This window comes from Python bivittatus, unplaced genomic scaffold, assembly GCF_059951505.1.
Source record: "Python bivittatus isolate LINGU-HERP-01145 unplaced genomic scaffold, Pbiv_v1 ctg000170_np1212, whole genome shotgun sequence".
Taxonomy (NCBI): domain Eukaryota; kingdom Metazoa; phylum Chordata; class Lepidosauria; order Squamata; family Pythonidae; genus Python; species Python bivittatus.
This window is the reverse complement of record NW_028277039.1, coordinates 1,469,379-1,490,320: the sequence shown is the minus strand read 5'-3', so window position 1 is coordinate 1,490,320 and position 20,942 is coordinate 1,469,379. Positions and strand designations below refer to the sequence as shown.

General features: G+C 42.9%; 1 protein-coding gene across 4 annotated transcripts in view; it reads right to left on the bottom strand.

Moving 5' to 3' along the window:
• CES2 (carboxylesterase 2) overlaps nucleotides 1-20,942 on the bottom strand; it is a 30,216-nt gene that overhangs the window by 3,791 nt on the left and 5,483 nt on the right. For 2 of the 4 annotated variants that reach the window (XM_015889821.3, XM_088135475.1), the window contains 9 exons: nucleotides 19,246-19,450; nucleotides 17,186-17,315; nucleotides 14,413-14,546; nucleotides 13,211-13,364; nucleotides 11,936-12,040; nucleotides 11,460-11,567; nucleotides 5,336-5,476; nucleotides 3,195-3,284; nucleotides 113-260 (listed from right to left, as the gene is read on the bottom strand). In XM_015889821.3, the coding sequence (XP_015745307.1) occupies nucleotides 113-260; nucleotides 3,195-3,284; nucleotides 5,336-5,476; nucleotides 11,460-11,567; nucleotides 11,936-12,040; nucleotides 13,211-13,364; nucleotides 14,413-14,546; nucleotides 17,186-17,315; nucleotides 19,246-19,450 (1,215 nt within the window). The remainder of the gene's footprint in view (nucleotides 1-112; nucleotides 261-3,194; nucleotides 3,285-5,335; nucleotides 5,477-11,459; nucleotides 11,568-11,935; nucleotides 12,041-13,210; nucleotides 13,365-14,412; nucleotides 14,547-17,185; nucleotides 17,316-19,245; nucleotides 19,451-20,942) is intronic. The other 2 variants (XM_088135476.1, XM_025173177.2) reach the window with 2 other exon arrangements.

The following is a 20,942-nucleotide window of genomic DNA, read 5'->3' as shown; positions in this document are numbered from 1 at the left end:
CAATATCTGGTGGAAGAATATAGTACCAAGCCTTTCTTGACCTTAGGTTCACCTTGATTTAATTCTGCAAGGTAGGCTATGGGGGGAGCCTATGCTTTGTACATAAACTCACGTCTGTGGTATCTCGCTGTTTGAAGAGAAGGTATGACAAAGATGGCATCTTCCATCATTTTTTGAAACCGACTGCGTAATTCTATACGGTCTTCAGTGGCTTCCAAATACTTATCCAATATCATCTGTATAATCTCAGGTGGGTAGTTCTGCAAAGAAATAAATAGATATGTTGAAACACTGACAACTGATTTGCTTTTTGGCACTTCATTAACACTAATTAACTTTTGTTGGCAAGTCTCATCCATCATGCCAATGTGGTTTGTTGGCACTGCTTTATCACATGTGAACCCAGCCATCGTAGCCTATTCAATAAGCACTGGTTAATGAAACCACAGCTTGTGTGTGTGTTTAAAAAACCTCAATGGCTCTTCTGCTGGATTAGATCATGGGCCTAGGTTCTGTTGCAGAAAGTAATGCAGCGGCTGGGGAAAAAAACTCTAATTAAAATGAACAATTACCAGTGAAACTTACCTCTCAGCTCTTCTGGTCAATTACAGAAAATAAAGAGCTAACTGGAATAATGCTTAATAAAAGTAACCAGTAGAAGAAGCTGGGAAAGAATTTTAAATAGCTTTAAGTCAAATATATTTAACCTTCCCTAGTATTTGCTATTTTATTTCCTTAAAAACCTTTATTAATATTTAAACCACTTCTTCTGATTTTTATTTCTCATTACTGAAAGCTATATGATGATAACTGTTAATGTGTATAAATTAGTATTAGCTATATACAGGCAGTCCTCGCTTACTGACTGCCTTGTTTAGCAACTGTTCAAAGTCACAATGGGGTAAAAAAAAATACCAGCTCTGCAACCAAGCCTCGTATTTACCACTGTTGCAGCATGCCATGGTCACATGATCTCCATTTGGGTGTTTTGCAACCAGGTTTGAGAAGCAGAGTTAATGGAGAAGGTGGAAATAAAATCGCAAGTCACGGTCACACGATCACTTGCTTAACGACCAAATGGGAAGTGAGATCAAAAGCCCGTGACAGTCTCGTGATTTTCCACCTAGCAACCACGGCGCTTAGTGAGAGTTGCCGGTCCCGATTGTGATCACTCAGCGAGGACTGCCTGTATTTGCTTTGTTGCCATGCTACAATATCACGATATGATTTTATTTTGATTTCTAAGTTTTATTCTTAAAGCTAAACATTTCTTAAGCTCCAATTAAAAGGAATGGAAAGCTAATTAATGATAAATAATGTGGTTAGCCACCTAATGCAGGAAAGAACATATGGGTGGAAAAATTTATAAATGTTGGTTTCCAAAAAGGAAATCAAGCTGATAGAAGGCCGTTAATGAGGGTAGAAAAGAAATGCCTGAAAATATACTCCAAAATGATTGATACAGAGACAGTTTTGCTTGTACACAGCTCTGAGTTGGTCTGACTGGCTGGTTCACCAATACTGAAAAGAAATAAGTACAAAGAGGGGCGAAGGTCTTGATTCCAATAATGGGCAAAGCATAAGAATGTCCACAGAAATCGACACAAGGATTGGGAAAATTGCTGTGGTTTCTTTGAATTTGTGTAGCTTCTTGCAGGCAGCTTCATTGTCTGCATTTATAGACCAAATTATTTCAATATATTACAATCTGCTTCTAATTTAAAATGTGCTAGCAGCTTTGTGATCTGCTGAACAGCCTGGATTAGAGCGTTCACAATCCAGGCGTCCTGGAGCCCTGGAGCTGGGAGAGGCCTGTGGGCCATCTGGCCCCTGCTCCGCTCAGCGCAGGAGTCCCCAGGGCATAACCTCTGCCCGGCCTAGATGCACCCGGCAGGATCCGCGCTTGGGGTAAGCGGCCGGGATTCCTCCTGTGTGGAAGCCCTTCAGGAACCTTCAAGTGCATCAGGGCCATTTTGGAAAAGAGTTTGTATTGCAGTTTTTTAAAAAGTTATTTTTAAAAAATTGCTGGATTGCTAAGTATGTAAGATGTTAAAGGACTGAGCTACTAAAATGCTAAAGTCATGAACTGAATTTTAATATTTTATTGTTATTGATGATAATGCAAACTTTAAAACTACGCCATTAATAATTAGCCAAATAGAATAAAAATACTCAGAACATCAACTAATTAACTAAGAAAAACATATAAAATAAATATCATAGCGAAATACATGGTTGCTTTGCAATACCCTCTTTAGGTCTTCTGCTTCAAAACAGTCATTCATCTTTATCCCACAAAATCCACATCATCACTCAGGACAGATTTTAATTAATTAGACTTATACGGCCTCCCATCTTGCCAGGCCGTTCTGGACAGCCAACAGAGTTTAAAAACAGCAGTATAAGGAACAAATCACAAAGCCAACGTCAGAAAAGCAGAAGAGCAGAACCACGCTGCGAGGCCTCCTGTCCGCAGCCCCTCTCCCGGAGGACAGCTGGGCCCCCAGGGCAGTGCCGGGCCCCCAAGGGGCCAGCACACTGCAAGAGGCAAGGCAGGCTGCTTGGGTCCCACCAGAGGACACTCGCTAACTGACGGGACCCGGAGCCAGAGCCGATGATGGGGTGGGTAGAGGTGGCCCCTCAAATATGTGCCTTAACTGATTCTGAATTTTTAGCAAGCTGAATAAAATCTGTCCAAACGGATGTTATGCCTGACACCCTGCATTTTATCTCCTGTGTCCAAGCATTTTTTCCATTAGGTCTAAGAAATCCGAGCACCAAAGATCTGGAGCTGGAATAGTCGTCTCCTTCTGCTTTTAGGCAATTGTGACAATCGTTCCTTCCACCTCTTGGCGCAAGTCATTAATAAAAAGGTTGAAGGGTATCAGGCCCGGAGACAACCCTGAGGCTTCCTTCTGGATCCCTCTGTCTGGTTCAATGTTTCACAACCATGGCAATTTCCACGTACGTGGACTTCAGCTCCCAGAATTCCACAGCCAGCACGGCCACCCACCTGGAAGTGGCCAAGGTTGGGAAGCTCTAGTGGGGTGAGGCCCTACGAGGGTCCATTTTCAGGCCATTTTCTGTACTCCTGGCTATACCTGCCAAGCTTCCTAATCAAAGCACTTAAATGCACCAATAGCTGTTCTGGCATATGTGTGAACGCAGTAAAGGGAAGCTGGTTTGTCTCATACCTGGACAGAGGCTACTGGCTGGAATGCCGCCGCTATCCTTTCCCGATCCATGCCTTCTAGGATATCCGGAGCATTCTCTATCATGGGAGACTGAAATCCAGAAGGGGACATTTCAGAATCACAACAGAAGTTAAGGATATAGTACATGAATTATAAAAACTGAGCTACTATTTGTTAAAACTGTTTAATGAGACACTAGCTCATTAAAACATATTTTGTTAAAAGGAGGTAAGACCTTAAAATCATTCATACGAAAACAATTTAAAGATGTGCTTGAGGATGATTCTGCAAAAATGAATGTTTTTTTAAATAAAACAAGCTATTAAGGAATCTTGTAATGGCATTGCTAAAGCATAATGTATAAACCTGATGGCAGGGGGGGCCTCGCTGTTGGGCAGCCGACTTCTCTCCCATACCCTCGGGGGCCTGCCCCGTCAGAGCCAGTGGAGCAGGTGGGCTTTGCGGCCCCTCCATTAAGCACGGCCACCCATCAGGGTTCCTGGAATAGCCAGCCCTCCCCACCCCGCTTTCTGGCCTCTAAGCCATCTCTGAAAAACTGCTTTTCAGGGTGTGCCCATCTGGCATGGAGCGCCTGTTAGCGGGTGTCTGTTGTGTGTCCCCCCCCCACTGCTATGTTCACTATTATGCTTCCTTTTGGTTTTCTTTTTAGGCATTATGACTCTTTTTTATTTGGATTCCACCCTGCATCTTTGTCAAATCTCAATCAATCGATCAATCAATCAATCAGTCAACCTCTGGTCTGCACACCTTGAGCCTGGCATAAAGCATTTTGCTCACTGTCACCTCTTGTACCCTTTCAATCAGAATTCGGCCAACACTTTCCATGAGTTTTTGCATTTGGTGTCATCATCTTTCCCTTTGTGTAACAGAACAAGAACAGCATCTCCCAGTCCTGGGCAGAAATGCAGCCTATACAGGTTAAGCAAGTTACACAGCCACTCCGTAAGTGAATCACATCCGTATCCTTAATTTCTCCAGTTACACCTGCATCTTATCATTTTTCAACATTTTCACAGCATTTATTACTTCCTTTTCATCACTTTTTTCTTGGGCACTAACATTTACAGCATTTGTTTCAATTCCCTGTCTGACTTATCATGCTTACATTTGGGGTCAGAGTGGATGACCTCTGAGGTCCCATCCATGATTCTATGCTTGATTCATAAAAATCTCTGACAGGCCCCTTCAGCCATCCCAGGGGTGTTCTCTAGTCAGTTTGGTCCGGCTCATCAGAACTAAAAACTTTTTCTCTGATCTTGTCAAGGGAAGCCCAGAGCATATCTGATAGCGTTTTTGGATAGCTGGCATCTGCAGGCAGAGGGGGAAAATGTGCACCTGGGGCTTAGCAAATAATTGTGTTGAAAACGTTAGGCTTCCAGCACCTAATACAGAATTCCCCTGCTATGCTTACTGTTATGTTTACTTTTTTATTTATTTTTTGGTATTTGTTTTTAATCTGTACACTGCCCAGAGACAGTGTGGAATTGAGTGGCATTTTAAATCTAATAAATAAATAAATGGCCAATTAAAATATCAGTAGCCTGCATGAGTCTTCTCCCATAAATCTTGCCTGAACAGATCTTTTCTGAGTCTAATGGAAATTTCATCACTCCGATGAAAAACTTTGTGGCTTAATTTTCCCACCTACCACCCATCTTCCCTTGGCAGTGATAGTACCACAACCCCACACTGGGAATATTTGCTGCTTTCCTCAGACAGCCCAACATACTTTATGGGAAGCACATTCTGACTGAGCAAATAGTTGGTCAACTGCCCCAGAGAGAGTAACACCTCAGCAAAACTCACAGAACTAATGTGGCCGCAGTCTTGGCATCATCACTGATGCATCAGTTTTTCTTTTTACGTGAGGGGGGTTGTATTTTCCTTTCTTCATAGGGGTACATTCCCCCCCCCCCACCGCATGGCTCTCTCTTGCTCAACCCAAAACTTGTTTAAGCACCTTTAAGAAAAGCTGGGTGGGGAAGGAGTGCAGAAGAGTAGGAAGGACAATGTAAACATGGCTGGGCTATTTTCAAACTATTCACAAGCATAGCCCCTGATCCCTATTACAGTTACATATGGGAGAGTAAAGTATTTTGTGAGAATTGCAAACATCTTACTCCATAGACAAGCCATCCATATTCATTATTATTCACACCAATTAAATAAGGGACAGGATTGAGTTCCTTGGCAGCCAATAGTTCCTCTGGTGCTTTCAGAATGAATTTTCCATCAATTACCGCAGGGATAATATGAAATTCCTGAAAAAAAAAAGTTAAAATAATGCAAAACTGAAAAGGTTCAGAAATGTTCACTTTGAGGCTTAACAAAGATTAAGAAAATTAAACTCCTGCAACCTCTGTGCATGTTAAAACAATCTGGTCAAAGAAGGTTTGCAGAGTTGTGGGCTGAGCCCCAGAGATCCTATTCCTAGGCATTATGTCACTTTTTGCATCGATCCTGCTCTCTCAAGTGATTAGAAGTATTTTATCCCTCTGTTTGCTGCTCTATCATATTACAGACCAAGTGCAAACATGGGGCAAAAGCTGATCTTCTAGAACCCAAACCTGGCATTGAAAGACAGGGCTATTCTTTCTTCAGCACTTCAGCAAGGGAAAGTGAGATCCCTCACTTCATCATACTTGCCATCTTTTATCTTTATTTTTTATTGATTTTATTGTAATTTCTTTGATTGTTGTGAGCCACCCAGAGTCATTGAGAGTTGGGCAGCATCCAAGTTTAATTATTATTATGGTTGGTTGCACAGTCAGCCAGATGTTTAGACTGGATATGGCATTTTTATCCCCCTATCGAGTCCTTCCCAAGGACCTGGGATAGGCAGATGTTGCTGTCTGATGGTGTTAGAGGTATCATCGCAGGATGTAAGCTGTTCCAAGTGAAGCTGCCTTTTGCAGCTGCTGCTGCTGCTGCTGCTCCTACTATTACTACTACTACTACTACTACTACTACTACTACTATGATGATGATGATGATACCTATAAATGACCAATCAGAGTGATCAGTGGGCTTTGAATACTGTAGACCATCTCACACTTATACCTAGGAAGAATCTAGAGCAGATGATAAAGGGAAAACAGCAGTTACAAAAATAAAAAATTATAAGCACAGTTTCAGTGCAGAAAAAAGTGGAGAATAGCAGAAGCCAGCGTGGTTTCATAACAAGCTTAGTGAAGATGAGAAACCAAAAAAGGACATGTACAGGAGATAAAAAGAGGGGCCAAGTTACATACAGGTAACTTAGAGCTGTATTGCTGGTGTCAGGAGAGCCAACATTCAGAATGAGTTGAGGCTGGCAAAGGATGTTAAGAAAAAGGCTTTGGATATGTTGAAAAGAAAAGAATAAGTATACCTCAATGGCAATGGAAAATGTTGACTGATGAGCTAACAAAGAAAAGAGAATGTGACTTATCTCTTATTTTGATTCAGCCTTCTCCAATATACAGTAAAATATGTTCCACCAGAAAACTGTGAAGAGCAGGATGAAAGGCAAGATGAAAACTTGTAATTGATAGAAACATGGAAGGTTCCTTTGAGTGAGTTTAAATCACCAGAGTTGGCAGTTGATCACCAGTCCTAATGGCCTGGCAAAATCTTTGAGAAATCCCAGAAAATTAGGGAGGGGACTGAAAGGATACAAATATCCCTATTTTCAAAAAGGGAAAAAGAAATTCGAGGGACTCACAGACCAGTCAGTCAAGACATTTGATGCCTGGGAAGAGCAAATCATCCAGAATTTTGACAATAGTCTCATAATTATCAGCATAGCTCAAAACTCAAAGCTCAAGACTAGCTCGAAACTCAGCATTGCTAAAACAAAAATGCCTTGTCAGACAAGCTCTAATTTTTTGATGGGATGACTTCATTGATTATAAAAAGACCTTTGATTAGGTTGACCATGTCAAGCTGTGGAATGTGCTTAGAAAAATGAGAATCCCAGAACATCTCATTGTCCTCATGAGAAACTTATATGCGGGTCAGGAAGCCACAGCATGGAGAGAACGTGGTGAAACAGACTGGATCCAGGTTGGCAAAGGAGTGAGACAAGGCTGCATATTCTTGTTTAACCTAGATGGTGAATATATATTAAGGGAAGCTGGATTGGAAGAAGATGAGCATGGTTTTAAAAGTGGAGGAAGAAACATCAATAACCTGCACTATGCTGATGATACTACCCTGATAGCTGAAAATGCAAAGGATCTGCTACCTCTAGTACTAAAAGTCAAGGAGCACAGTGAAAAAACAGGACCAAGATTAAACGTAAAGAAGAACAAACTTATGCCAAGTACAACAACCAGCCTTGGAAGCAACAATGACGATACTGAAGTGGTGGATGTTTTTGCCTTTAGGATCGGCCATCAACAATAAAGGAAACAGCACTCAAAAGATATACCAGTCAGACCCACCAGACCAAGAAATCAACTCTACAGGAAGGCTAAAACTACTTTTATTAAGATTGACTATAGTAACAGAATCTTGCATATCTCATTGTGCTGTAGCTTCTCCCCTTCTTATAGTTAGTGAATTAGGGAGGTGTCTGTTTGAGCCACTTCCAAATGTTATTTGGATGTTCTGGACTCAAAACATATTTTATCTTTTGTTGCCTTGGCAATGGCAACAAAAGATATGCCTTGGCATATCTCCATCAAGCTCATCTTTCTTACTCTATACAACAGACTAGCAGTTGGTAGGGTAGCAATGAAGGCCTTGGAAAAGATATTTGGATGCCAGGATGTGTCTTTATCTACAAAGATCAGAACTGGGCAGCCAATAGTATTCCTTGTGACACTCTATGGAAGTGAAAGTTGGACTTTGAAGAAGCTGGATAGAAAGAGTATTGATGCTTTGAACTTTGGTGTTGGAAAAGACTCCTGAGAATACCATGGATAGCTGAGAAAACAAACACATGGATAATTGAACAAATTAATCCAAAGTTTTCACTCGAAACACAAATGATCAGGCTCAAATTATCATATTTTGGACACGTAGCTCTCTGGAGAAGTCTATAATGCTGGAAAAGATGGAAGGAAAGAAAAGAGGATGACTGGTAGCAAGGTGATTGGACTTGATTATAGCAGCAATGGGTGCACTGTTGGAAGATTAGAAGGGCCAGGTTGGGGATGGATCATCCAGAAGATCTACAGTATCTGTGTGGCTGCTAAGAGTTAATATCAATTTAATGACACGCAAGCAAGCAAGCAACTTTTTAAATAGATTCTGGAATCTTGCAAAGAGAATATATCTTGATTTAAATAGCCCATGCCATTCAGATTAGCAAGCATAGACTGCACTGTATTAAAATTAGGAGACTGCTCCTCCAAGAAAGAGAGAGAGAGAGAGAAAGCTTACTAAACCATGAAATTGGGTGAGATATTTAATACCTTAGAAGACAGAAATAAAATAAAACCAACTTTGATTGATGTGAGAAATAAGATGCATGTGACAAGAATGAAATTTAACAAGACAAATGCAGAAGTTCTTATGAAACAGGTATCAAATGCACACGTATAGACTGTATTTAAAAAGTATAGGGTAATAATACTTGAGAAAAAGTCCTGATTAGGAAACAGCCATGTGGCTGAAAAAAAGTCATAGGCAATTTTAGACCGCATCACCATGAGTACTGATTCCAAACATGAAAAATTACATTTCACTTTCTTCTGCTTGGGTCAAAACCCAACTTTAGAACAGTGTCCAATTCTGGGCACCGCATTTAAGGTAGATTCCAAGAAACTCAAACAGGTTCAGCAAAGGACAAGAAGGATGTCAGAATCTGCAGCAATCAAAATATATATCAACTAGAGGACTGTTTTATTAGTATAGTAAATGCCCTTTGTATACTTTGATTTTAGGAAATGTTTTCTTAGCTTGCTTTGATTCTGCCATTCTCACTGGTGAAGGGGGTGGGGGGTGAAAGAAGACAGAGCCAGAGGAAGATCGAAGGCCAGGAAGAAGACGTGTTGTCGGGACTAGGAATGCACAAGGTCAAACCTCTGTGAGAACCAAAGGTGGCGCCTAGATTGAAGAGGGGTAAAAGTAGAGGGAAAATTACGCAGGCTTTAGTTTTAGCAATGCTTTGCTTAGAGCTGCATATATCCTCCAATAAATGAAATCTTTTCTGAATCTACTTTGGGTTTCAAGAGATTTGTCTGTATTGGAGTTTGAACATCGTAGACCTGACATTTTGCTAAAACTCCCTAACTCGGATTTTTCCCGAGCAATTTACTGAGGAAAATCCAGCAAATCCCTATGACCTCCGAGGGGCAGGAGATCCGACCAGTGGAAGAGGAGGTGTTGCTACCGCTGGAAGCCACCATCGCTGACCTAGAGCTCGGAGCAGTAGGTGGAGGTGAGAGGAGACTGTCCCCACCGTTGGAGGTCAAACAAATTTTCATCCCATCGCAGCCGGTCAAGGCCCAGCTGGTGGTCAAAAGGAAGGACCCAGCCAGACGACTAGTGCAACGATGGGAGCCACAGAGCAAGACGGACTTCTGGGAGATGCCTGAGGAACCCCTGCTGGAGTTGCCAGACCATCCCAGGTGGTCGAGAACCATTGGAGGGGTGAAGGGCTTCACAGCACCCCGAGATGAGAGTCGAAGGGTCCAGGAGTTGGAGAGCGAAGTGCAGTCCCTGAAAGATAAGGCTCATGATGGCTGTCGCGCCTCCCAAAACAACCCTCTGGCAGAGGCCGACCAAACAAGAACCCCGGGGCCACTGGGAGGCAGAGGAGAGAAGGGGCACCCTGCCCCATCCCAGACAGAGGCGGATTGAAATGGAACCCTGGGTCTACTTGGAGGCTGAAGAGCGAAGGGACACCCTATCCCCTCCCCCTCCCCCACCTCCGAGGCCAAGTCCTGTGCAATGGCAGACTTGGGAGCAGGCACAGTGAGTCCCGTGCAACAACAGGCACTGAATACGCTTTAGAATTGAGCTAGAGCCAGGAGCGAAATATCTGACCCCAAAAATGTATTCAATGACTCAAAAGGAAATGGCGGTGCTCCAAGAGTTCATTGATAAAAATTTGAGCAGAGGATTCCTAGAGATCACCAAATCCCCCCTAGCAGCGCCGGTGTTGTTCAGAGAAAAGAAAGACGAGTTGTTACGATTGTGTACGGATTATCGGGGGCTGAATGCCATATGCAAAGAAAACAAGTACCCGCTTCCTTTGATGAAGGAGTTGCTGGCTCACCTAGCAAAGGGAAAAATCTTTACCAAATTAGACTTATGGGACACTTACTTCCGGGTGTGGATAAAAGAGGGAGATGAATGGAAAATGGTGTCCTGTGCCCACTGGGGCACTTCCAGTACTGCGTTTTACCGTTCGGATTGTCGGGGCCCCAGGGGTGTTTACGCAGCTCATTAATGAGGTGCTACATGAATTTTTGCACAAAGGAGTGTTGGTATACTTGGATGACATTTTAATCTACACTGAAACATGGGAGGAGCACATGAAGCTGGTGAGAAAAGTATTGGAAAAATTGCTTGAGGCACAGCTATATGCTAAATTGTCTAAATGTGAATTTCACCAAGAACAAATTGACTATCTGGGATACAGAATCTCCAGATGATGAGAGGAGCAGAATCCATCAAATCCTATGAAGAAAGATTGAAGGAGCTGGGTATATGTCATCTGAGAAGACTGAGAGGAGCTAAACCACCCTGCTGCAAATATCTGAATGGATGCCACATATAAAAAGGTCAAGACTGGTTCTCTCTCATGCCAGGGCAGGATCCAGGAAAGCAGATCCCAACTGTTAGAAAAACATAGTGCAACTAATGGCTGAGGGAGGTGGTGGCTGACCAACATGGATGCATTTAAGCAGAAGCCAGACACCATCCAACAGAGATGTTTTAATCCTTAATCCTTTATTTTTTAATTCCTTCTCTAAGCACTCAGTGTTCTTAATGGCTGCTTTCAACTTTTAGATTCTGAATTTTAGGGGATGAGTATCCTATCAGAAGAATTGGGGATAGACTACAATTGAACCCTAGGTTACTGTGTATTCCAAATATGAATGAATGAATGAATGAATGAATGAATGAATGAATGAATGAATGAATGAATGAATGCTGATCTGCTCTTTTCCTCTGACTTCTTTATTTCTAAGAGAATCAGTTCTATTCTGCTAGCCATGGTATGCAGTATCCTGTCCCTAAATCCTGGAATCTTTTTCTGCCTTGGCATGTCTGAGACCTCTGGAATACAGTATGTCTTTCATTTCTTACCAGAACAAACTTGGAGTTCAATGATCTTAGTTCTCCTTCTGTTTTGTTCCTTAAGCAGAGCAGCATCGCAGGACTGCTAGTCTCACAGCCAGCTGCAGATGCCACTTTCTTCAAGATGGAAAAAAATAATACAGTTTAAACGAAGCACAATTTACATTTTATGAAATGGGAACACAAGTGCATGGCCTCGCTTGCAGAATCTAAGGCATGATCCTGATTTTGACTTTTCTGAACTTCCCCGTACAGTAGCTTGGATTATATCAGGAGGGTTTATCAGGGGACGGGGGTGTTCAAAAAAAGGCAAGGACTACCTGTACTCCTTTCGGACTGATTTACTCCTTGAATCAAAACTGTTTTGATAGATGTTTGACATATGCTTGATCTGTATCTCTTTTCCCAGTTTAACAGTTCCATTACTTGCTTTTATTTAAACATTGGAGTATTATGGTGCAGTTCTAACTTAATGACTGACTTACTTGAGCAAAGACTTCTGGACGCCTAAGGAAGAAGCCTGGGATGTGGACAGCTCCGCTCTCTGAGATTGCTCTGTGAAACAAACCCTTGGACAAGGGAGATAAAATCTACCCGCACATACAGAGAAAGACATAATACGTTCTGTCACCATTTAAAAGGGTCTTAATAATAGTATAGCAAGTTTGTCTTGGATAAGGAACTTGGAGAACATTCAAAATGCAGACCATCTCTGGAGCTGAAGCACCTTTGGGCCACTGGAGCAGGGAATTGGGCATGGAAGACTGTGCGGTGATGTGTGGCTTTGGTGTTCATTTAAAAAAAAGCTCTGTCTACAACTGTTATCCAGAGTATAGCCACTTAAAGGGGGTAGTCTAAAGATACAGAGAGGTTCTCCTAAACTTTAATCCTTAGGTTTGACTAGAGTTGGTTTAACAGCAGACTTGCTTAAATAAAATATGGCGTATTTTCACGTGCCACACGATTCTTGCCATTTAGGAACATTTCAGTATCTCCCTCAATTTTCGGATTTTGTGAAAAAGCTTGTGTCTTTATAGCTTGGGCAAGACCCACCAGCTCAATGTCTGGGTTGCGCAAAAGGCGCTGAGTGGGTCAGGGAGGGTGCACTGCAGTGCGTGAGAGGCACCATGTGGGTTGGGGAGAGTGCGTGAGGGTGTGGCATGAGTCGGGGAGGGTGCATGGTGGGGCACAAGAGGCACTGCACAGGTTGGGGAGGGTGCATGGCAGTGTGCAAGAGGCACTGCATGGATTGGGGAAGGTGTGTGAGAGTGGAATGCGGGTCAGGGAGGGTGCATAGTGGTGCGTGAGAGGTGCCATACAAGAGGCACCATGGGGGAGTCGGGGAGGGTCTGTGGGGGTGCACGAGTGGCCAGCATAGTGCAAATGCAGGGGGGTTGGGGAGAGTGCACAGGTGGGGGGGACTTACCCCAGCAACTTATGACCTTCTCTGCCAACTTTCCTGTTGACTTTCTGGTGCGAATGGGTTGCCAAGCACCCAGATCACAATCATATGACCACGGGAGTGCTGGGATGGCCATAACTCCAAGGATCAGTCATAACTACCATTCGTTCAGCACCGTTGTAACTTCAAATGGACGCTGAACGAATGGTAGTAAGTCAAGGACTACCTGTACTGTGACCCCTTATGTCGCAAAAAGCTTTCGAGCTTTAATTCTGAGTGTCCGCGGCCTAAAACTGGAGATGGGATAGGACCATACTCTGGCAAGGGTCTTGGAGTCCTCGCTACACCACACACCCACCTGAGCCCCTACGCTAAATCCTCCAGCAGACTCTCCAAATATGGTCACACAGTTGGGATCTCCTCCAAAAGACTCAATGTTTTCCTGAACCCACTGGAGGGCTGCTACTTGGTCCAGGAGTCCCCAGTTTCCACGGGCCTCTTGGGAGCCAGTGCTGAAAGAAAGGCAGTCAAGGAGAGGAGTTCAGCATCATGAGTCTGTTCGTTGCGTTTCTCCATCATTTACAGTCTTGAGGAAGAGATGGAGGAGGAGCACCTCTTGCTACCTAACTGATAGTATTATTATATAAGTTTCTAGCTGAATAATCTAGAGGAATTAGTTGAATAACCTGGAGGAGTACCTTTTCTGACAAACACATTTTATTAACAGACATGAACTTTCATGAGCAGTAAGAAAGCTCAGGCCTTTCAATAAGTATGTTAGTTGAAGAAGGTGCTACCAGGCTTTCTGAAACTTGAGGAACCTTTTCTAAAGAAATATAACAAATGCCTTCAAAACCAAGCTGCCTTCCCTTTTTCTTGGTAACAGCTCGTAGCTTATCCTGTTCCCAAATTTAATCCAAGTTCAATTCTCATTCTATCATTCGGCTTTCCCTTCTGAAATTGGATTCCTGGCGATTAGATTCTCTATTTTCTCCTTAGCCTTTTTGGTTCACAAAGCTCCTCTAGGCAAACCACCCCTGGTATTTGTTTTTTCAATTTTCACATTTTTCTTCTATTTATCTAGATTTATGCTCCTCTCTTCAAATAATGGTCAGGATGACTTAAACTAAAATATTAGAGAGATCACAAAATCATTCATCTAGTAAATTATTCATCATTCATACAGTAAAACAATGCTATAAAACCAGCATTAAAATAAAACAGGTAACAGACATTTAAAATGGGGCACACAAACATTCTGAGCTCAAAATAGCCATTTTCCATACTCCAAACCAACCACTCTGTTTTCTGGAGTTTTCAGGCAGGTTTCCAAATGCAGGTCATGGGATGTTTTTTGAGAGCTCCCCTCGTCACAAATAGATTAACAATGGAAAAAGAGAAATGCTTAAGAATTACTTGTACAAGCTTTGTTCTGTGGGCATCTGCAAAGTATAAATGCCAGCTAAGCTGCTCACGCCTGAGTGCAGGAAAGGTGGTGACTGGACAAATGACACACCTGCCATTTGGGATGTTTTCTTAGGGCCTTAAAACTTATTTTACCTGAAGAATCCAGGAATACCCAGCCGGTACTGGATCACCACCACCACCACATTTCCATAAGCGGACAAGGCCGATCCATCATAGAATGAAGCCCCACCAATGACCAAGCTACCTCCGTGAATCCAAACCATTACCTAGAAAACAGTGTGGAAAATTAACCACCACTGAAGTTGACCAAATAAGGTCAACATTTTAGTTTTTTTCATCTCTATACCAACATTTAATTGATTAATTGGCTAGCTTATTCAACTAAAAACGTATGTAATAATATCAGTTAGGCAGCAAGTTTTTGAAGCATCATTTATACTCACGGATAAACTGAGAATTTTAGGTGCCAAAATACACCCAGAAAGTGAGGTTTGGCTTCCATGGATGGGCTTATCTGCAAGTATATACGGTAATACTTTTTTTTAAAGTACCCATATATACTTGCAGATAAGCCCACCTGCGGATAAGCCGACCCTCGCATTTTTAACCAAAATACCATGAAAAATGTGGGTCAGTTTATCTGTGGGTGGCCCATTTTTCATGGTATTTTGGTTATTTTAGGGTTGGCTTATCTGCAGATGGGCTTATCCACGAGTATATATGGTACATTTGAATTCAAGTCCTCCCAAAGTTCTGGTTTTTGCCTGTTTTTGTATGAATGTGTAGTGTTGTTGCCAATTTTACCAATCAGTGGTAAAGCCTTATTTGGCCTGTCTGGGAGCTGGCTCAGGGAAGCGGTGAATGCCTCTTTAAAGGAAAAGGTGATGCCACCTGCTTTGAAGAAGGTAGTGATATCCTCCCTCTAAGCCCAGCAAATGCAGACAACTTCCAGCTCATTTCAACCTGTTCTTTTGGGAAACATTTTGAAGGAAGTGGTTGGGGTTCAGTTGCAGAGAACCTTGGAAGAAGCAGAATATCTGAATCTTTGTCAGTTTAGGTTCAAGCTATGGAGCATAAACTACACTGGTTGCTTTTGTAGATGACCTGTGATGGCCTCTGAAGGAATATAAACCTTCTGGTCCTGTTACACTTCTCAGTGGCTTCTGATACTGCTGATTATGGTGTCCTTCTGGGCCACTTGTGACAGCTGGGAATTGGAGGCTCCCCTGCTCCTAAACAGTTCCATTTCATAGGGATGGCTACAGCTTATTCTTCTCCCCCATTCTCTAACATCCTTATGAAGCCATTGGGAGAGGTCATCTGTCAGTCCGGAATAAAGTATCATCTGTATGCTGATTATTCTCAGTTGTACATCTCAACCCGGGGCTAAAGATGAGACACAATGGATATCTTGATGAGTCTGAAGGCTATCAAGAATTAAATGGGTTGAAAGAGACTTAAGCTGAATCCCTACACACATCTCCTTGCAGGTTTCCTTTCTGGCCATACAAAAAGGAGTTACACTCCCCAGAAAGGAGATGTCTGCAACTGGGGAGGTGCAGAGAATAAGGAAGATGACCTTAACAGAAATATGCAAGAACTGTTGCCAAGGCAAAAGGGACTGATGCATGTTTTAAGTCCAGAAGAACGAGGTAACATTCGGAACTGGCTCAGGCAAGCCTCCCTAAATCACTGAATTATTGGGGGGGGGGGGGGGGAGGTCCAACACCATCAGACTTGCAAGTCTCTGTTATTACAGCCCATCTCATTAGAATTAGTTTTAGCCTTCCTGTGGAGTTGATTCCTGCTCCGTCTACCTGGTGGGGCCTACAGGAGGGCCCTCCCGATGGGCAGCTATTGGTAAGACCAAGGTTAGCAATTAGTGTACATGCAAACACTTCCCTTGGAGACTACCAGGCTTCCTGCTTACCAACACTTTTAAAACTTAGTATTTTAATTTAAAATAAATCAGCACCTGGCACACTGCAAAGCCAAACCCCTGCCTCTAGCATAATCTCTACTGTACATGAAGAAATGCCTCTTGGAAAGGCCATAAAATACCATATTGCACAGCAGCAACCCAGGACAGCATTTTAGAAGCCGAGGCTGTCTGGATGTTTCTGCCAGCCCAGCAGATCTGGCAGGGCGAGCATCTCTGGGTCTTCTCTGCCTGGTGGATTGGTGGTTGATTGTTGCTTTGGCGAACTGGGACTGTTTTTCTTGAGCCTGAACCTTGTTAAATGGATCGTTGCTTGAATGTAGTTTGGTTTTTAACCATGCCCAGAGTCTTTGCTGGGATGGGAGGCTATATAAATTGCTTAAATAAAAATAAATAACTTTTTGCTTGGTCATGTTTCATTTGACTCCATGTTCTGCCCTTCTCTTCTGATCTAATGTATTCTGCTTGTTTTCTGGACTAATCAGACATTCTTCTTTAATAGTACTTCTTGAACTCTAAGATTTGGTACTTATCTGGGACCAAGACAGGATGGATGGATGGATGGATGGATGGATGGATGGATGGATGGATGGATGGAGACAGACAGACAGACAGGCAGACAGACAGACAGACAGACATAAGATGTCACTGAAATCCTTTGTCAGCTCCTGGTGTCAGTTCTTTTATGCTCTTTGGGGGCCATGTTCAGATGTACCCTATCCTGGACATGTTTCCTCTGAACTAAGGCTAGCTGTGTTTAACACTCAGGATGAATATTAAATTGCGCCAATACTCCAAGGGTTCAGAAGTATGAATATGAACTCTTCCTTTCAATATCCTTGCTTTTTGCTTCAATACAGAAACCATACACAGACTTAGTTGTTAGATGCCTCAGTGAATGTGTGGAGTGCATGAAAAGCTAAGCAAAACAGATCGAAGAGATAAAGGAAGCTGAATTTTACCTACAGGCAATTTAGCCTTGGTGTCTGGGGTGAAAACATTCAGGTAGAGGCAATCTTCAGACACCGTCAGGTTGGGAATCGTTGCATTCATTATCTTCTTTGAAACATCCACCCATTCCAGGTCTTGCAGGCACCTTTAGCATAAACAATGCAGAAGCGTGCTTTCCGGTATCAATAGCATTTGGCATCCCAAGGGCAATAATGGGTGATGAAGTGACAGCAGAGGAACGCTTGCAGGCAATTGCCAGCAGCCCCAGAGGCGGCAGTTCTGAGATCTCTATATTGAGTCACACTGTTACAAAACAACAGACCTGTGTGTTCTCCTCTCTGGAGGCAGCCATTTCATACTGTCTCAAGAATGAAAACCCTTCCAAGAACTTCTCTCCCACCACTCACCTAGATGAAAAGAGGCTCTTGTACCACTCAAAGTGATTGAACTGGAAAAGCTGGTTGTGTGGCTGTCCATAGTTCTGCTCTTAATGGCAGCCCCCACCCCACCCAGGGCTTGGACTCCACGAGAGCAATTGCTGAACCTCACAGGTATTCCATTCTTTCCATTCCAAACCATTCAAACATTACTTGGCCTTTTGAGAGACCATTCCAGCCCCCCTCCCTTTTTTGGGGGGGGGGAGATACAAAGAAATATACTTATACACAAAAGAGCAGAAGCCATTGCCTGCTTGGATAGCCCTGACCAACTATTCCTGGGCCTTTAAGGGCTCTTTTGATCCTGGCCCAAAAGAGAGAGAGAAGTTGACCAAGTCAAGATGGGTAGTATACAAGCTGCAGAGGTGCTAACCCCAGGTCTGGAAGGAAAGAATCTGGCTTGTTATCAGTTTGGGGGAAAATAAATTTCCCTCCCCCACCAGTAGACTTGATCCTCCACCTTCTATATGTTGGTACTCAGTTTTTAACTCAGGAAAACGTGAAACAGAATAAAAGTTGTCTCCCTAAATTGCTTCCCTGCACCCAATTACTCTAGAACATTCTCCTCTAATTGCCCTTGTCAGCATTTGGCCTTGGGTAACTCAGTGTGAACTGATACATATATATATATATATATCCCTCATAAAATGTTATCGTACAAGATGGAAGGGCACTATATCTGTAAAATGTTTGGGTGGCTTTCTCTCGAACTAGTAGAACTAGAGTAGCTACTGCACATTTCTTTTTAGATGCTATCACCGCAATAGTTTTTCCATGATGTTCATCTCATCCCACCCATCCCTGGAGCAGTTTAAAGTCATCCTAGGTTGTCCCAGGGGTGAAGAAGCATTTTCTGCCCAAAGCAGCAGTTTTGTGTGGTGTGGTTTGATGCAGTTTTGCTGGACAAAGGCTGGCCATGAGGAGGAACCATTAAACACAGCTCCCTCAAGCCTCTTATTTCTGAAAGCTCAGTGCTGCCGATTACTATTTTTAAGCAAGGTGGCTGGGAAAAAATAAGTTTGCTTTATGTTTTATTCTGCCCAGATTCAACTGAAATGTTCTTATGAATGGATATTTTTGAAATGTGCAAAGCAATTCTGTTTTTCCATTGCTGAAAACCTGCTGCATCCCCTTTCTCACCCTTGGGATAAGCTAGCCTCAGAGCCTGGGGGGAGACAGAAGGAAAAATCCAGCAATAGATGTCATCCTTCAGCAATGGATCCTCTCTCCATCCTTGGAGGGGAAACTGAATTACACTTTTCTCCCTTGATTTTTATTAAACACAAGGAAAAAAATGACAAAAGAATAAAAGAGTAAACATAAATGAATGAATAAGGGATTTAGAAGTGTCAAGGAGATTGTATCTTTCCAGTGTCTCATTGTAAATAGTTGAACATATTCTATTGCTTTAAAAGACTAAGAATCGCTGCTTAAAGCTGAGAGAAACAACTAATCCAACAACATTTCCATCAAGGAACACAGGATTGGTGCCATTATGTACATTATGTACCATCGATATGCCAGTTGGGTTCATCATAGTCCTGCCAACTAAAAACATTGTGTTAAAACATGAAATGCAGTGCAGTTAAAGTACTTCTGATCAATTTAGCCATTCAGGCATTGGGGGGAAGACCTTACAATGGGGGGTAGGATGCGGAGTCTCTCACGTGGCTCCAAGGTTCAACCGGTTGCGGTGGGGAGAATCTCAGGGGTCCAGTTGGGGGTTTGGCAAACGGGATCCCAAGAAAGCCTTTCACAAGCTGGTCCGTACCCTCCACGCTAGCCAGTCTGCCCTTCAGATGTCCATACTTGGTAATCACTTCAGGGCGGTCCTGTCTTTCACCTAAAAATCCAAGCCCAGAAATAAGGACAACAAGCAGTAAACAGAAGGGGATGATTTTCCTAGTCTCTTCCATGTTTTAATTTGCTCAGCCACAAGCTGAACTGCAAGAGCAGAGCGTCTTCCTCACCTCATCTTCATTTTTCTATACCTATTACAACGAGGGCAGACATCTTCTATCCTTCTTTTCTCCAGAGTGGAGAACTGATGGTGCCCAGGAGCCACACTTCAGGTGGGGACAGATGGGAGATGCAGCAGGCAAGGCAGAATGGGGCAGGCACCTCCTCCAGGGATGGCTTTGGCCGTTGGGTATTTCTGTGCTACATTTCCTCCAGGGCTTGAGCAGCAGTTGTATCACCTGTTCTGCCAGAAGTCCATCAAGGAATGGCAAAAGCGGCTGCAAGCAACCCCAAAGCTCCCACTGACTGTCCACTGTGGCTTTGTTGCTCTCCCTATGCAGCACTTCAGACAGGGTGAGAAGGGGCAATTGTATTCACTTCCTTTGTAGAAAAAGAAGAACCTTTAGGTTGGATCACTAGGTACACTATTCTGTGTCACGCACATAACGTCCAACCTTGTGAGTCATCCGGGAAACTCACAAGGATGAATAGGGCAGGTGTCTTCCAAATCACTCCCCTGCAGCTCATCCTAAAATATATCTCATGCAACCGGGGTGGGTGGGTGGGTGGTTATAAGCAGCCATTTGACAGCCAGTCCTCCATAAATTCGTCCTTCTCAAAGCCACATCTAATGGTAGGGAATTCCAGAGTTTAACTATGTTCTTTCTTTTGCCATTTCCCATTACACAGGCAATGTATATGTAGTAAACTATGAAGTATGATTTGTGCCCTGAACATTCTAGTTAAACGTTCCAGCCTGCTGCCAGCCAAGCCTCCATCAAATACTATATCTTTCTGTGGTTTGTTTAAGGAACTAGAGATTCCTGGTTTGCATACAACAACAACCAGATGTCTGCTGAAGGGAAACTGAAGAGAGATTTATTTGTCCTCCTGGTTGCATAAAAAGAAGGGTAAATAGGTGTGTATGGGCCCATTTTGCGTCCTGCAGATCAACCTCAAGTTATACTTAATATCTACATGTACACACAGCTATAGTCCCTGCAATTTTTATTTTATAAGTGGGAGTGACCCTTTTTCAGACCCTCCAGAAGCTGAGCAAGGTTTGCTTAGAAGATTAGATTCTTCTTCTGGGAGAGAAGGGGTACAGAAGTTGCGGCAGGGGTAGCCTACTGTAATCTCTGCTCAGATCCCTTACTGTAAACACTGCGATGAAACTGAGCAGAATACCGCCCACTTCCATTAGAGTTGATTGTAATATTTATTGAACTGGCTGGTCTCTATTGTTTGGAGCTGTAATTGGGATATACTGTTCACTGAATAAAATTTTAGATTTCTTTTATTAACTTGCCTTGGCAAGTGCCAGGATGTGGAAGTCAGAATTGTATGATGTTGAGTAACAGAGAGGTTTAAGGTAA